This window comes from Perissodus microlepis, chromosome 5 (assembly GCF_051167445.1).
Source record: "Perissodus microlepis isolate ML-2025 ecotype Zambia chromosome 5, ASM5116744v1, whole genome shotgun sequence".
Taxonomy (NCBI): Eukaryota; Metazoa; Chordata; class Actinopteri; order Cichliformes; family Cichlidae; genus Perissodus; species Perissodus microlepis.
The window spans coordinates 2,901,141-2,916,545 of record NC_140465.1 but is presented as its reverse complement, the minus strand read 5'-3'; the positions used below and the strand labels follow the sequence as shown (position 1 = coordinate 2,916,545).

The window sequence follows — 15,405 nt, the reverse complement described above, 5'->3', positions numbered from 1 at the left end:
AAACACACCAAGTTAAAACATGCCAATTACAACATGCAACATTACACCTTGTGAAACATGTTTCATGTTTTATTTTGATAGTCCCTAGTCCTGTGTTCAGTACTTTCAGTCGACTTCCTCCCTGTCTCATTATGTCTGATTAGTTCCAGCTGTATATCCCATCCCCTCGTTATCCTCTGTGTATTTAGTCCTGTCTTCCTCTGCCTCTTGTTGTTTTCCCACATTGCTGTGTGTGTCGTCTGTGCTCTGTGGTTTCTTAGTTTTCTGTTCCAGTCCCAGTCTCAGTCCCAGTCTCAGTCTAGGTCTCAGTCCCAGTTCCTAGTTTCCAGTTCTAGGTTAGGTTTCCTTGTGTTTGGGTCTTACAGCAAAGAAAGGCTTTTTGTTATTCCTTCATGTTATGAATCGTGCGTTTGGGTCCTACTCCTGCCAGCAACATAGCCAGCCTTGACATTTTCTGTCATGAGCTGTTTTTAAATGTAACACATCTGTTACTTTGACCCATCACTCTGCATGATATCATACGTGGTCCCTAACAAAATCCCGTATCACACAAGACGAATACAGTTCCACTCAGGTTGTTGTGACTACTGTTTATCTATCACATCTTTGTACTAATTATTAATTGAGTAATCCCTTTGCTCACTGCTGGCCTACATTCCCTCTTTTTTTCTTTTTTTCTTAGCCATCTGTCTCGTGCTTGGCTGTATGATCTTCCCGGATGGCTGGGACGCAGAGGTGATCCAGGACATGTGTGGTGAGGACACTGGAAAGTATACCTTGGGAAACTGCTCTGTTCGTTGGGCCTACATTCTGGCTATCATCGGCGTGCTGGATGCCCTCATCCTCTCCTTTCTGGCCTTCGTGCTGGGCAATCGGCAGAGGGACTTCCTGCAGGAGGAGCTGAAGGCTGAAAACAAAGGTGAGGATTGGAGAAAACAAATCAAGGCAGAAAAATTCATTGGAAATAAAGAGCATCATTATGTTATGTAGAAAATTCATGACAAAAGGCTAGTACACCATGTTTCAAATGTAAGGTTTCACATATCAGGACATAATAAAAACTAATTCAGTTCCATTCAATTCCATTTTATTTATAGTTGTTGATATATATTTAGCACCATATCACAACAACAGCAGGTAAATGCAGCCTCATATGAACAATAACAGATGGCATATTATCATCATTTATTTAAAAACCAAGCCAAAATCCAGAAGTTGGCTGTGACAAACTGCACTGGGGCTATTAGAGTTGTTTTTCAGGTTAAAGATAAGATTTTCTGGAGAAAACCTTATTGCCAAAAGTATTCACTTACCAATCCAAATGAAGAATGGGTCATTCTCAGGAGCTCAGTGCGCAGAGGTCACCAACTTTTTGCAGAGTCCATAGCGACACATCTCCAAACTTCATGTGCCCTTCAGATTAGTGAGCAGCGCTTAGAGAGCTTCATGGAATAACTTTCCATGGCTGAGCAGCTGCATCCAAGCTTTATATTACCAAGCACGATGCAAAGTGGTCAGATGCTGTGGTGTAAAGCACGCCGCCACTTGACTCTAGAGCAGTGGAGTTGTGCCCTCTGAAGTGATGAATCACACCGTGTCTGGCAATCCAAATGAAAATCTGGATTTGGTGGTAGCCAGGAGAACAGTACTTGTCTGACTGCACTGTGCCAAGTGTGAAGTTTGGTGAAATTTGGAGATTATGTTGTGGGGTTGTTTTTCAGGAGTTGGGCTTGGCCCCTTAGGTTCAGTCAAAGAAACTCTTAATGCTTCAGCATACCAAGACATTTTGGACAATTTCATGCTCCAAATAATCACTTCCAACTTTGGGAACATTTCCAGGATTGACAACATGACTGCACACCAGTGCACAGAGCAATGTCCATAAAGACATGGATGAATGAGCTTGGTGTCGAGGAATTTGACTAGCCTGAGTACTGACCTTCACCTAATGGGATTAATTAGAGCAGAGACCTGTGAGCCAGGCCTTCTTGTAAAACATCAGCCTCTGATCTCCCAAATGTGCTTTTGGAAGAACAGTAAAAAAAAAAAAATCCCATAAACATTCTAGAAACCTTTTAGAAAGCTTTTCCAGAAGACTTCCATCCATCCAACCATCTTCTTCCGCTTTATCCGTGGCCAGGTCACGGAGGCAGCAGCCCAAGCAGAAAAGCCCAGACCTCCCTCTCCCCAGCCACCTCCTCCAGCTTGTCTGGGGGAACACCAAGACGTTTTCAGGCCAGCTGAGAGATATAATCTTTCCAGCAAGTCCTGGGTCTGCCCCGGGGACTCCTCCCGGTGGGACATGCCCAGAACACCTCACCCAGGAGCAACCAGGAGGCATCCTTGTCAGATGCCCGAACCACCTCAACTGGCTCCTTTCGATGTGGAGCAGCAGCGGCTCTACTCTGAGCCCCTCCTGGATGGCTGAACTTCTCACCCTATCTCTAAGTGAGAGGCCATCCCAGAAGAGCTGAAGATGTTATATCTGCAAATGGTGGGCCAAGGAATGGGATGTCACTCAAGTTCATATGCATGTGAAGGCAAGCAAGCCAATTCTTTTGGAAATATAGTGTACATTAGAGGCAGTAAATGCATTAGAGGCTTATCTTGGGAAATCTTCAACAGAGTGCTAGTGACCAGCTATCAGCAATAAAGCAATACCTGAATGAGCAATTGCTTCCTGTATAATATTTCCCTCTCTGTAATCGTGTGATTCTCATTTAAGCCTTGAAAATAAACTGTGCACAAAAACTGGGATAAGCTTCTGTCTGAAAGTTGGTTCTGCTTTTGCTTTTCATCAGCAGAGTACATTCAGACAACCACTTACACTGACACACACCTGTGGAAATTTAGAGTCTCCACTGAACCTAACTTGCATCTCTTTGGAGGACTTCATGGTAGAAACCATACAGGCACAAGGAGAACATACCTAACCTCACAATATAAAGCACCTTGTGGTAACTTCCATTGTGTTTTGGTGCTAAATCAATGTGTGCAAATACATTTTGAGTTGAACTGAATTGAGTATTACAGTAGGAATGTTGACAAGTCCTTCAGCAAACAGATTATCAAACTGGAGTACATTAACTGCATTGGCACTCACGGACAGTGATGGCACTTCTGATATAGTGACTTAACTATGTGACCAGAACTCCCTTTATGTATGTATGAAGTATTTGGCTGTTGCAAGATTTTTAAAAACATAGTAATTGATCCCTTTTTATGAACCGCAAACAGTCAAGTATTATTTGAAAAGTGAAACATGGTTATTCTGTATAAGCTCTGGTATGCAGGGAGCTTTAAAAATCAATCAGTGCACAAACGGAAACATTACGTCACATTTGGATATCTCATAACATAATTATTTAATACTAAATAAAGTTAGAATACTGTTAAAAGCTGTCAGGTCACAGCCACTACCAGGCATGTTTTCATTCAACAACCTTCAATCAGTCAAAGTGTGACCTTTGTCCTTGTTTCTTTTCCACAGACTTCGTTGTGTCAAGGGTAAGTGCACATGTACGAGTACATCATGTCTTCAGTCTGTGGTTTCATGGTTGATTTACTGTATTTATGACATCATGAATATAACAGACACTAAACTCTTCAGATTTAGTCTGAATAATATCCTGTTGCTTGTTATTTAGAATAGAAATACATGCTGCTCGGTATCCCATTTCAGTATTTTTTTATTGTATTGCCAGTAAAGCAATACAATAAGATTTTCAATTAGCTGAAAAGTGTAAGCAGTTGCTGATGAGCCACTACTTTTGCTACTTTTGTTACCCTTTTTGAAAACTGACGGTATCCATTTAAAATTATATCTACAACATGATTCAGAGAGTCTCAATACTTACTATCCTGTGCATATCCATGCATTTTTCTTAATCGCTAATTTAGGCACAATCAATTTGTCAAGTAATAGTGTCTGTTTTAAATTGCCAATTATGTCAATTTAAAATGGCACAGCAAACAACTTCTTTTCAGTCTGAGCTTCAGCTGACCTGCTGTCAGGTCAGATATTTAGCATTTGTCCTCACGAGAGCGATGGTGTTCCTTCACTTTAGAGGCTCTTGTATACTCATGTATCGACTTGAGTGAATGCAGGCTAAAATAAAAAGCACAGAGCTAGAAATGCGAAAGAATGTAGTGGGTGGTCACATGTAGAGCAAAACATCCCCGGGCACGTTTTCCCAAAGGAGCGGGACCCACTGCAAGTGGATGTGTCAAGACGTCAAGTCGGGAAAGGCCTTTCACTGAAGACTGTGTGTGATGCAGGATGTCAAGCTTCTGTGCATATTCGTCAATGTGTGTGGTCTACTTAAAAATCTCTGCACACATAAATGGGTGACAGGTGTGTCACAGGAAAAGTTCTATGATTACAGTCACTGGAGGTAGTACTGTGAATATCAACCGTGCTTCTTTGACGTCTTTTTTTTTTTTTTAATTTAAGCTATGAAATATGCTCTAATTTCCAGTTTTAGTACAAGATATACTGAAATGTCCATTATGAAATAAAAGCAAATGATGCACAATTTAACGAGGCGCATCCACCATCTGACCACTCAGAGATGCAGTTCATTATAAAAATTACTGTTGCATTTTCCATCTTATGCCTCGGTTTTGCTCATTGGTGTCGGCCTATGAAACACTTATATCCTTAAGTTTTTCTTCACTTCTTTCTTCGAGATCATGACTTTTTTGTTTTTTAAGAAAAGAAGTAGAATTTAAGTTTAAGGATTCGGCTGTATCCAATGGTGTTCATGCAATATCAGGTTGATTTAATTTAAGCACCAATGTCATTGATGGGATAGCAATCTATCACTACTAGCGCTAAACAAACCAGCAGACCATCATGAATGTGAAATGTTCAAAATACGTGCACAGTGCAGTACATTAAAACTGCTTCCTTCCTTCCTTTAGCTCCATCTTGGTCCCCCTCTGCGAATGGATGGTGTAAGACACTGCAGTTTTGTTGAGTTAATCTCCAGCATGTTCTCCTTGCATGTGCTTTGATCAGTTATGCCTGAGAACTTGATGGCTTTCCTGTCTTGTGAGAAACTTTGCACTTAACTTTTACTTATCCTTATTTTGTAATTCTGTTTAATTAGCTTCCTTGTCAAAGAAAGCGCTCAATACAATTTACAAAGTGAAAGTAATTTTTAGAGCAAATTGAATGTTAAAGGAAAGTGTTTTTGGAAATATGGTCATCTTCCTGCGTCCATCTGCACCTGGACGGGAACAGGATCTTACCTCAGTCTTTCTCAGCCATCATAGGGGGCAATATATATAGTCTATGTTTCTCATTGGTCAAGGCTGGGACTGTCCTTAGTTTTTTGGTTTACTGCTTCAAGGAGGGCTGTGGGTTGCACTTTACATACCTTAAGTATTCAGTGTATAACTGAATAATTAAAACCAAAGGCACTGATCCATTCTCTTATGCTCTTCCAGTTCAGGGTCGTGCTGGTTTGGAGCTACTGTAGGGAGAAGGGCGGGTACACCCGGGTCAGGTCGCCAATTTGTCGCAGGGCCATGTTGTTGTTAATAATTATTATTTTTATTATTATTATGATCATCATGATGATCAATTATTCATTATGATTTTATCATAAAATTTTCATATCCCTCATAAATTGCTTTTTGACAAAAGGGTTTATTCCCTCTCTCTGGTGGATTTGACTCTATATGAAGAAACAGAGGTGACTACTCTGGGAATGTGTTAACTTCCCACAGGGGAACACAGCCAGTTTTTCAGGGCCTCTGGTATAGCCATCATTTCCACGTAGTAGATGACGGATATCAATTACAAGGACACTAGTTCAAAATTTACAATTTTAAAAGCTAATAAAAAGCAAAGTTATTGGCCGATAATAATCGATGGTTTTGAGATTGAATTTCAGAAAACGTAGTCCTTTTGCTCCTTACATGTTCTATGCTTAAACAGGAGATAGATGAAAAAATCTTGTGCCTTGTCTACAGATTCCTCGTGTTATGTATCTGTTCTTTACAGAACAAGTAAGATACCCTGTAGTCTGGAAAAAATAACATTAAAACATTAAAACATGTGAGAGTTGATTTTTAATGTCAGATGATTTGATCTTGTTTAAAAAATGGCAAGCATGAGACGCATGAGTGCTTGGATGAGTGGAAGACCATGAGCGGGAAGCCTTTCTCAGTTCTGTTTAACAGAAAGAACTTAAGATATCCCAAAATTAGGAAAAGTCCATTGTTAAAGAAGTTAAAAAATTATGTAAATGTAAATGTAACACATAGCTTAAATAAGTAGAAATATATGTACCTTAATATGACCACATAAGTATCTTATCAAATGTCCAACAACCATTGACCACAACGTGACCCTGGAGAGACAGCTTCTCCCAAGACAAGAGAAGTCAGCAAAAAACTGCAATAACTTCAAGATAATGTTCATCAATTTCAAATTGTGAAATGTTTAATATCTCACCATATATAATGCATAATCTCAAGAGATTCAGCCAGTCTGGAGAAATCTCTGCAGCACTGCATTAAAACAGAATCAGGCAGGAATAGGTTTCCTCACTAGTCCAGCAGCTGGTCTCCTTGGTTACCTCCATGGATATTTACGGACTGTTAAGAGCGGATTCCAGCTGATTGCATTTTTTTTTTTTTTTTTTTAGGTTTATTTGCACAAAATCATTTAAAAAATAATGCAAAGGTGACTGAGAGGAAGCTTGAATTCACGGTTAATAGGATCAACAATGGGAGTTCTGCAAAGGGACAAGAGTGAATCCAGAGTGAAACGAGAGGGCTCAATAGGTACTGAACTATGTCCAAGAGTGAGTGGACTACAGTCTTACTTGGCAGTGAGCATAAACACGAGGGGTATCTTAGGAGGCAGGTCGATTCCAAGAGGGAAGTGACCAGTGGCAGAGGGCTTGCAGGCAAGTGAGTATTCCAGGTGACAATTCCAGCGATTATCACTACAGGAGTGAAGACAGTACAGTCTACAATACTCTGCCCAGAGGTGGAGCCACCATTCCAACTGAAGCTTAGATTCACTGAGAAACACAAAGAAAACAAAAGAGAACCCAGCCGTGACAGTATTGCTGCCATCATATTCAAAATGAGCTATATTTTTCATGAAATATTAGGTCTCAGTTTAATCACTTGATATGTTTTCTATGCTCTACTGTGAATCATTTGTGGGTTTGTGAGAAGTGATTTAAATCTTATACATCTCAAATTTCTTGGAGTGAGGGTTTTATTTACTAGTTAGGCTGCATTATTCATAATGGTCAACAGTGGGGCGCTTTTGTGTGTAAATACATTATGTTGTGCTGTCCTTTCTTTTGGAACACTGACGTTATTGCAATGTAAATCTGAACCTATGCTTTAAAAGACTGGTGGTCCTCAGTTAAAATGGCAAAGCATTGACTTTGCAGCTGTATGTTGGTGTTTGCAGTGTAATGTTCTTTTAGCTCTCCTCCTTATCACTCGAAGTTCTTTGACAGCTTTAACCATATTAGACTTACCGTTGTGATGAGGCCCACCACGTCAAATATCTGATACAGTAGGAATTTAATTCAATTCAGTTCAATTTTATTTATATAGCACCAAATCACAGCAACAGTCGCCTCAAGGTGCTTTATATTGTAAGGTAGACTCTACAATAATACATACACAGAAAAACCCAACAATCATATGAACCCTATGAGCAAGCACTTTGGCGACAGTGGGAAGGAAAAACTCCCTTTTAACAGGAAGAAACCTCCAACAGAACCAGGCTCAGAGAATTTAGTGTTTACAAACATACATAAATGTCAAGAAACATAATGTGCAAGAAAAATCCCCTCACAGTGTAACTGTGTCCAGTATGTATGTATTTCTTGGAGGCGCGGCACCTAACAGATAATACAATATTCAATAACCTCCACATCTCACTCAACATCCAACCAACTTTGGGTAAAAAAATCATTTTCATTCGACAGTTTTGCTTGGAGAATGAGTCATCCGGTAAGTGCTGGAGCTATTAATATCCTTCTCCACAGGCAGCCTTCATCAGCAACATTCAAACTCAACCCCCATCCCTCCCCATCCAGCCTACAGACACAAACAGGAGGTTCATCCAGGGGCAGCTGTGACTGGCTAAATAATGGATGCCTCAAATCAGACTGCTGCTTGCTTAACTGAGTTTAATTATACTTGTTCTGACCTTGGTATTCACAGGCCAGTAAGTTGCTCCCATTTGTATTTGTGACATTTACAATAGTTTCCGGTTCTCTTAATCCATCAAAAGAAACAATTTTTTTTTCATTGAGTTATCAATAAACATTAATAAAACATTAAAGACCTAAGATCTCATGGCAGAACTATGAAGGTTTATGCATTTCAAATAGACATAGCAGCTCTAAAGGATAAAATTACATTGAAAATGTGTCAGAATGAGGCTGCAAAATCTGTAAGAAAAACTTTAAAGACGGTCACATTACGATGTTTCTGTATGTTTTTGGCCTTTTATTCACCACCTGCTGATTCATATGTCAAAGTCCATGTGACAGTTCCCCTACTTTGACTTGCGGTCATGTGACATAAGGAAGCTCCAACAGTCATTTGAATTTTAACATCACTCATTTAAATTGAAAAAGGTTACAACACCAAACAAAATAGGAGAGGAAAGAAGAGTCAGTCATGGCTGAATGTGTGTGGAGTCAGCAGGAAAATAATGAATGTGCAAAACTGATCTACAGGAGAATAGAATTGAAAATACTAGAAAATGTCTGAATGCCACATGCCAGGCAGTAGTCACAGCCTCTAACATGAACGTCCCTGAACACAGTTTTTCATCCGTCTGGTTTCATATGGATCCATTTGGGTCTTGTATACAAAACAATTATTTTTCCACTTTTAAAGGGAAAATATTCAACTGCCAACAGATTTTGACACTAACAGCTATTTTTGATATGATATTATCAATTTAAATAACTTTATTAAACTACACGGTTTGGTTCACAGAAAGATCGCAGGCTGGTTTGAACTACAAGGCGTGACACTTCTCTGTGGTACATCCCACTCCAAAACATTCATGCTGAAGACTGTCTGAAGTCCAGGACAAATAAACAAACAAAAAAGAACAAAAATCTTGGACTCTATTAATAATTTAATCCATGATAACAGCTCGATGGTGTTTATGGTCTTCATGAATGTCGCTGTCGATTAATAATAATACCTGCTGTGTGGTTGTGCTGAGTGAAATTTCTGTATTTTATTAGTCTGGTACTTGGCAGTAATGAGCAGTTATATGTGTTTTACACCGGAAGCTTTAGAATACAGTCATCATCTAAATGTGACAACTATATACCAAAAATAACCCCACTAACTTTGAGGCTTCAAAACGCAGAGTCCAGAAGTCTGGATCCAGGAATATTTGGATTCTTTAGCATTGTGAGACAGGACAGGTTGGGCATTTCACATCATATCTTCTCAGATACATATCAGATTTTATTCAGAAAATATAGGAGGCATTGTCTTGGTGTTCTTCACAAAATAACAAACACATGAAATTCACTGAAGGTGAGGAAGGAATTTTCTGTTTCAACAGATGTGTGCAGTCTTGAACCGGCCTGTGAATTGTGCATGATTTTACAGAGACATTTCCACTCTAAACTGTTGCATATGAGATAGAAATGTGTGCAAATGATGCCTAATTTTGTGCTTGACATATAACCCCAGTGTTCAAGCACAGTCTATCCCTGCGAGTACAAAATAGTATATAGCATGCAGGACAAGAATGAGTCCTGGCACATACCTGCTTTGCCACCCTCTCCTGTCTCTCATGGAATGTTTCAGTTTCTATTTCTCAGCTCAGATGCTGCTGTCCTGACACTGTCTCTGTTCTTTCTCTCTTTTTCTTAACCAGATTGAAATACAAGAAACTAAGGATCCAAGATTTTGTGTTCAGCGGTTCCATTGAGAACCAAAGATCTCTTCCTCCTCTTCCAGCTTTGTGCCTCGTTCCCCAATACTTCACCTCCTCCATCTCCTGTCCTAAGCTCTTCAGGTGAAAGCCTTTTGGTTTGGGTTTTGGAGGTCAAAGTTTGTTAAACAGGACTGACACGGACTAATCTAACAAAGTCAAACTGTTTGAGAAGAAACAAAACCTGAGAGAAAGTGGGATGATCAGCTTTACCAAACTCTGGGATAAAATCATTCGCAAACACACACTCGTATTGTTCCATGGAGTTATTACATCAAAGCTCACAGAGTTAACGAAATGTGATTATTGAATGAAGAAAAAAAACACTTTACAGCTTTAAAAGTCAAAAGAAGAAGTGCGTATGTAAAAGCACACAGGTGCTACTTATGACATAACAACAAAAAAGAAATGAAACAACTTTTGTACAATTTAGACAAGGTGTCATTTTGAAGTCTTTTTTAGGTTCATTTTCAACTTCTCTTTGTACACGACACGGTCTGAGCCCGGGAACGTCAAAATAAACATGTTTCTATGAAAATAGGTAAATACATACTTTTAAGCATTTTGTTGCCCATACATGAAACAACATATTCATCAGCTGTTACCAGTATAATGTGTTTGTCCTTTACTCTGTGTGTAATAATACTAACAGGTGGCCAAAACCAGCTGTTTCATTCGTTCGTATTTCACAACATTACAGTTTTTGGTTTGGTTTGTTCATCAAAGGGGCGATATCTGTTCTGCTTCCTCAGCTGGGTTCTGTTTGTATGTCCAAAAACAGCCCTGCATGCTGCATCTATCTCAGGCCTGAAAGACGATGCTGGGGCTCAGACTTTTCTCAGTCTGCTGCACTGTCCTGCTACTTGCCCAGCAGTTGAAGAGTATTGAGAGGACAAGAAAAAGAATTGCATACTGTGTAGCTAATCTTATATGGACACAGACAATTGGCTGACATGATGATTATACAAGGCATTTTCATTTTGGAAGGCACAACTGAATGAGAGGGTGGAAAGAAAGATTATCGTGATCATTATTTACTTAGATGTTTTTAAAGTTTTAAACAAGTTGCTGCCTGAAAATCAGACAGATTTAATCCAACAGCTCTGTAAAGTCAGTGAATAATAAAATAGAATCTAGATTCTGATGGACGCACTAATACCCTAGTGCTGATGTTGCATGAATACAGAGAAAGTCAACACAGGTTCAGATCAGGACGATCTAATAAAAACCACAAAAAAACCTCATGGATAATTTTCTGAAAGAAAACAACTTTGGAACATTTAGGATTCTGTTGGGGTTTAAAGTGGCCTAAAAACCCTTGTGGAAAATCTCTGGTGATTACCAATAATGCAAAAGTCTGTAAGATGCTTTAGTTAGCGCGCCCATTTATAGTCAGGGGCTAGTTTGATCATTTATCATGAATTAAATGCTGTAAAAGGCATTTAAACTAAAAAAAAAAAGTCACATGGCATGACTTTACTTGATTTAAGGATTACTCCGCCTATCCGGGAAAGTTTCTTTGTTTGTTTTTAATATTTTCCGCACCATGACGTAAATTTCAGTTGTAAAGTTGATGTTCAACAAAGTCAGTTAAGAAGCTAGAGCATCTCTTTTATTCAGTGAAAAAAGGGTTGTGGGCTAGCCATAGCTAACCAGCTAAAGTCACTGAAGTCTGTTTATCTGTTTTCCTCATGAATTGTACATTTTACAGTATATTTTCTTTAAACTTTAAAATGGGATGTCAGAAGACAGGCTTTGATCTTACCTCAATTTTGACCACATATCAAAGCTATTTAGTAACCATGTTTTGGATTTGTATATCAGTGTAGCTTGTAGGAGGCAAATGATGCTAGTGCTGTCAGTTTGGGCATCTTTAAAAAATACTAGGACATCATCAAGAGCATTAAATTTATAATCTATATTCAAAACGCTGGTATAGTGGCAGACACACAGAGGCATGCAATGAATGAAAGTATGCAGATTTAACCTTTAGAAGAGTTTCCTGAGCATTTTTAGTGGTATGATATTGCACTCACAGTCATCTCAAGTGATAGATGTCCTTTCATTTTCTGTCAGCCTCAGGAGTCTTTTTCCTTTTTCCTGCTGAGGTGTATTAAAACACTCATCCATCGAACCGTTCTCTTCTGTTTATCCAGTTCAATCATCATATAATATCTGCAGTAATATTAGTTTGACTTTTGATCCTCATTGGTTGAATACCTGCGTGACTGGAGCAGTCAAGATTGTTAAGAACATGTGAGCACCAAAGGATCTTTAGTTTTTGTGAGATTTTCTCAGGGTTAAAGTTTCCAGTACAGATTTCTCAACTAGTTTTTGCACAAGCAAGTATATGTTTACAACACATGTATTGATACTTGTTTTGGCTGATCCCTTTAGGGGTCACCACAGCAGATCATCTGCATCCATCTCTCCCTGTCTCTGGTATCCTCTTCTGTCACACCAACCCCCTGCACTACATCCACAAACCTCCTCTGCATACATCCTAAACCATCTCAACCTTTTCTCCAACTTTCTCTCCAAACCACTCACTCGGAGATATCTTTCTGATGTACTCATGTCTCTTTCTTGTCCTTTCTGGTCAATCTGAATTTAAATCTTAACATCTAGAATTCTGCGACCACCTCCATCTCAGCCTCTTATCGTGGTGGAGTAAGGTCTCACTGGCACCTTGTAAGCCTTCTCTTCCACTCTTGCTGCTACCCTTCTATCGCATAGCACCCCTGACACTCATTTCCACCGAGACTACCCTGCCTCACCTGTCTTTTGCCGTGTCCGTTGCTTTGGATGGTTGACCCCAGGTACTTAAACTCATCTCTACTCCTTACATGTTAACATTTCCACTAGTTTCCCGGTAATTCACACACCCTCACAGCTATGTCATCTGGACCAGCTGTCTTTCCACTCTTCATCATCTTCATATCTGCCTTCACTTATTCCTTACTAATCCTCTGCACTTCCTGATTCAAAAACTCTCCACCATCTATCCTCCTCTCACTCTCGATTTCTTCATTCATCGGTTCCTTGGAGTATTTCTTCTGTCTTCTGTCTTGTCAACAGACTCTTCAATCATTAGCACATTTCCATTTCTGTGTTTAATCATCCTAACCCACTGCACATCTTTTCCATCTCAGTCTCTCTCTGCCTGGCCAATGGATAGATTGATTCTTTTTTCCCCTTTTTTCTCTCTTTCCCATAAGCCTAACCTTGCAATACTTCCTCTGTCCAGAGGATGCACCAAACAGCTTGGCAGCTTCCCTCAGCACTACAGCTGTATGTTCCCAGTCAGCTTGTAATTCTTCCCTTCCACCCAGAGCACGTCTCAATTCCTTCCTGAGCCTCTGCCCTCGCTTCCTCTTGATGATTGAAGTGATCCTACAGACTACCATCTTTGCTGCCTAGTTAAATTCTCCTGTGCGACCACCGTGCAGTCTCCTACCTCTTTCAGATTGCGCCTACTACATAAGATGTAGTCCACTTGTGTGCACCGTCCTCCACTTATACACCACCCTATCTTCCTCCAATCAATTCAACAGTTGTACTAATAACAGCAAAAGTAAATTGGTATTTGCTATGATTTTTTTTCCCCTTGAATAATTTGTGGCATACTCAGCAATGGCATTTGAGTTGCTCTGAATGAGTCATATGTCAAAGACACATCCATCCAAATAAATATATAAATAAAAAAGATTTGGTCTTCCTTCCCAAGACTGTTATTTAATTGTACCTAATCAAGATGAAAATGATTGGTTTATACTTGTTTTCTTTTTCCTCTGCCTTTGTTTGAGTGTTAGTTTGGTTATGGGATGCTCTGATGTCTCTGTGTAGCAGTGAGGAGAGTCCAGCATGGCTGCCAGTGCCATATAACCTTTTTATCACCATTAGTGTCATTTTTAAAAATAATAATAAACCAGTAACTAACAATTTTAATTTCTGTTTTACAGACACAGAGGAGCAAAGCTCATGATTCAAATGAAATATAATGGAAATGTCTTTACAGATAATACTGATCAATTGATGATGAATGACTGTTATATGTAACATTAGTTAAAGTCTTTCATTCTATTTACATACATGTCAATGAGAAGCCTTCATGTAAGGGAACCAGTGACTCCATCTAGCCATACCTTTAACAGGAGTTTTCCCAGCTGATCTTAGATAAGATACTAGTGAAGCCTGGATTCCTGAATCTTCTCAAACATGATTAATTAAATGCCCTTTACTGGCACTGTCTGGATGTATCTGACTGTCATGCTCTAGAAAAAGTGAGACTTTTGGTGACACTCTGGGTCGCCTCTAAGAGACTGTGGATGCCTCTCTTCAACTGTCAGTGCCCATGGTGACCAGTACCAGTCTGGAAATTGACACAACACGGACTCCAACACAAAATGAGAGCAAAACAAATTCTGGCTTCAGATCATATCTTGCTAGCAACAACATTAGCCAGCTAGTTGCTATGTTGAATTATTCAATTTTCAATTCAGTTTTATTTATACAGCACCAAATCACATCAACAATGACCCCAAAGTGCTTTATATTGTAAGGTAGACCCTACAATAATACATACAGAGAGAAACCCAACAATCATATGACCCCCTATGAGCAAGCACTTTGGTGACAGTGGGAAGGAAAAACTCCCTTTTAACAGGAAGAAACCTCCAGCAAAACCAGGCTCAGGGAGGGGCGGGGCCATCTGCCACGACCTGTTGGGGAGAGAGAAGGAAGACAGGATGAAAGACATGCTTGGGAATCGTGACCGTGAATTATCAAGGAACAAAGCAAAGAGTTAAGAATCCTCAACAAAGAATCCATAAAATTTAATCTAACCTAAACAGACTTTTGGCCCCAAATGTGACTGTGTTAGCAGTGCATTTGGGGCCTGGTTTGTTATCAAAACTCATGAACTTCCCCACTGACATTAATCAAATTCAAAATGAGCATATTTTTAGTTACTTTGATTATCTACTTTCAATCTATATGCTATGCAAATAAAGTTACATGCTAAACATATTATGCTGCATTTTTGGTGAAGGAGGAGTGCCTGTGTGGCAGCAGGGTGGAGTTTGTGGCACAGCACAACTGTAAGACTGAAGATTTCTGTTTTGAAAGGCCAAATTCCTGTGCACCTGAGCCACCTTGGATATTTCATGTCATGGCAGCTACAGGGAAGGAATTCCTTATGACTTCTGTGATGTTGTAAACAGATGATCATTCCAGCTGTCAGAAAAGGTGTAACGCCATCTTGGAAGGGTTAAATGTTCCTCCTCTTTCCCCAACCGGTCGCAGCAGATGGCCCCGCCCCTCCCTGAGCCTGGTTCTGCTGGAGGTTTCTTCCTGTTAAAAGGGAGTTTTTCCTTCCCACTGTCACCAAAGTGCTTGCTCATAGGGGGTCATATGATTGTTGGGTTTCTCTATGTATGTATTATTGTGAGGTC

The 15,405-nt window shown here is 39.6% G+C and overlaps 1 protein-coding gene across 3 annotated transcripts in view; it reads left to right on the top strand.

Moving 5' to 3' along the window:
* lhfpl4a (LHFPL tetraspan subfamily member 4a) overlaps positions 1-13,673 on the top strand; it is a 32,380-nt gene extending 18,707 nt beyond the window's left edge. Inside the window, exons 2-5 of one of the 3 annotated variants that reach the window (XM_084927396.1) lie at positions 683-919; positions 3,491-3,507; positions 4,924-4,956; positions 9,896-13,673. In XM_084927396.1, coding sequence (XP_084783522.1) covers positions 683-919; positions 3,491-3,507; positions 4,924-4,956; positions 9,896-9,949 — 341 coding nt within the window. In that variant the 3' untranslated portion in view covers positions 9,950-13,673. The remainder of the gene's footprint in view (positions 1-682; positions 920-3,490; positions 3,508-4,923; positions 4,957-9,895) is intronic. The other 2 variants (XM_084927397.1, XM_084927398.1) reach the window with 2 other exon arrangements.
* Positions 13,674-15,405: the final 1,732 nt, after the last annotated feature.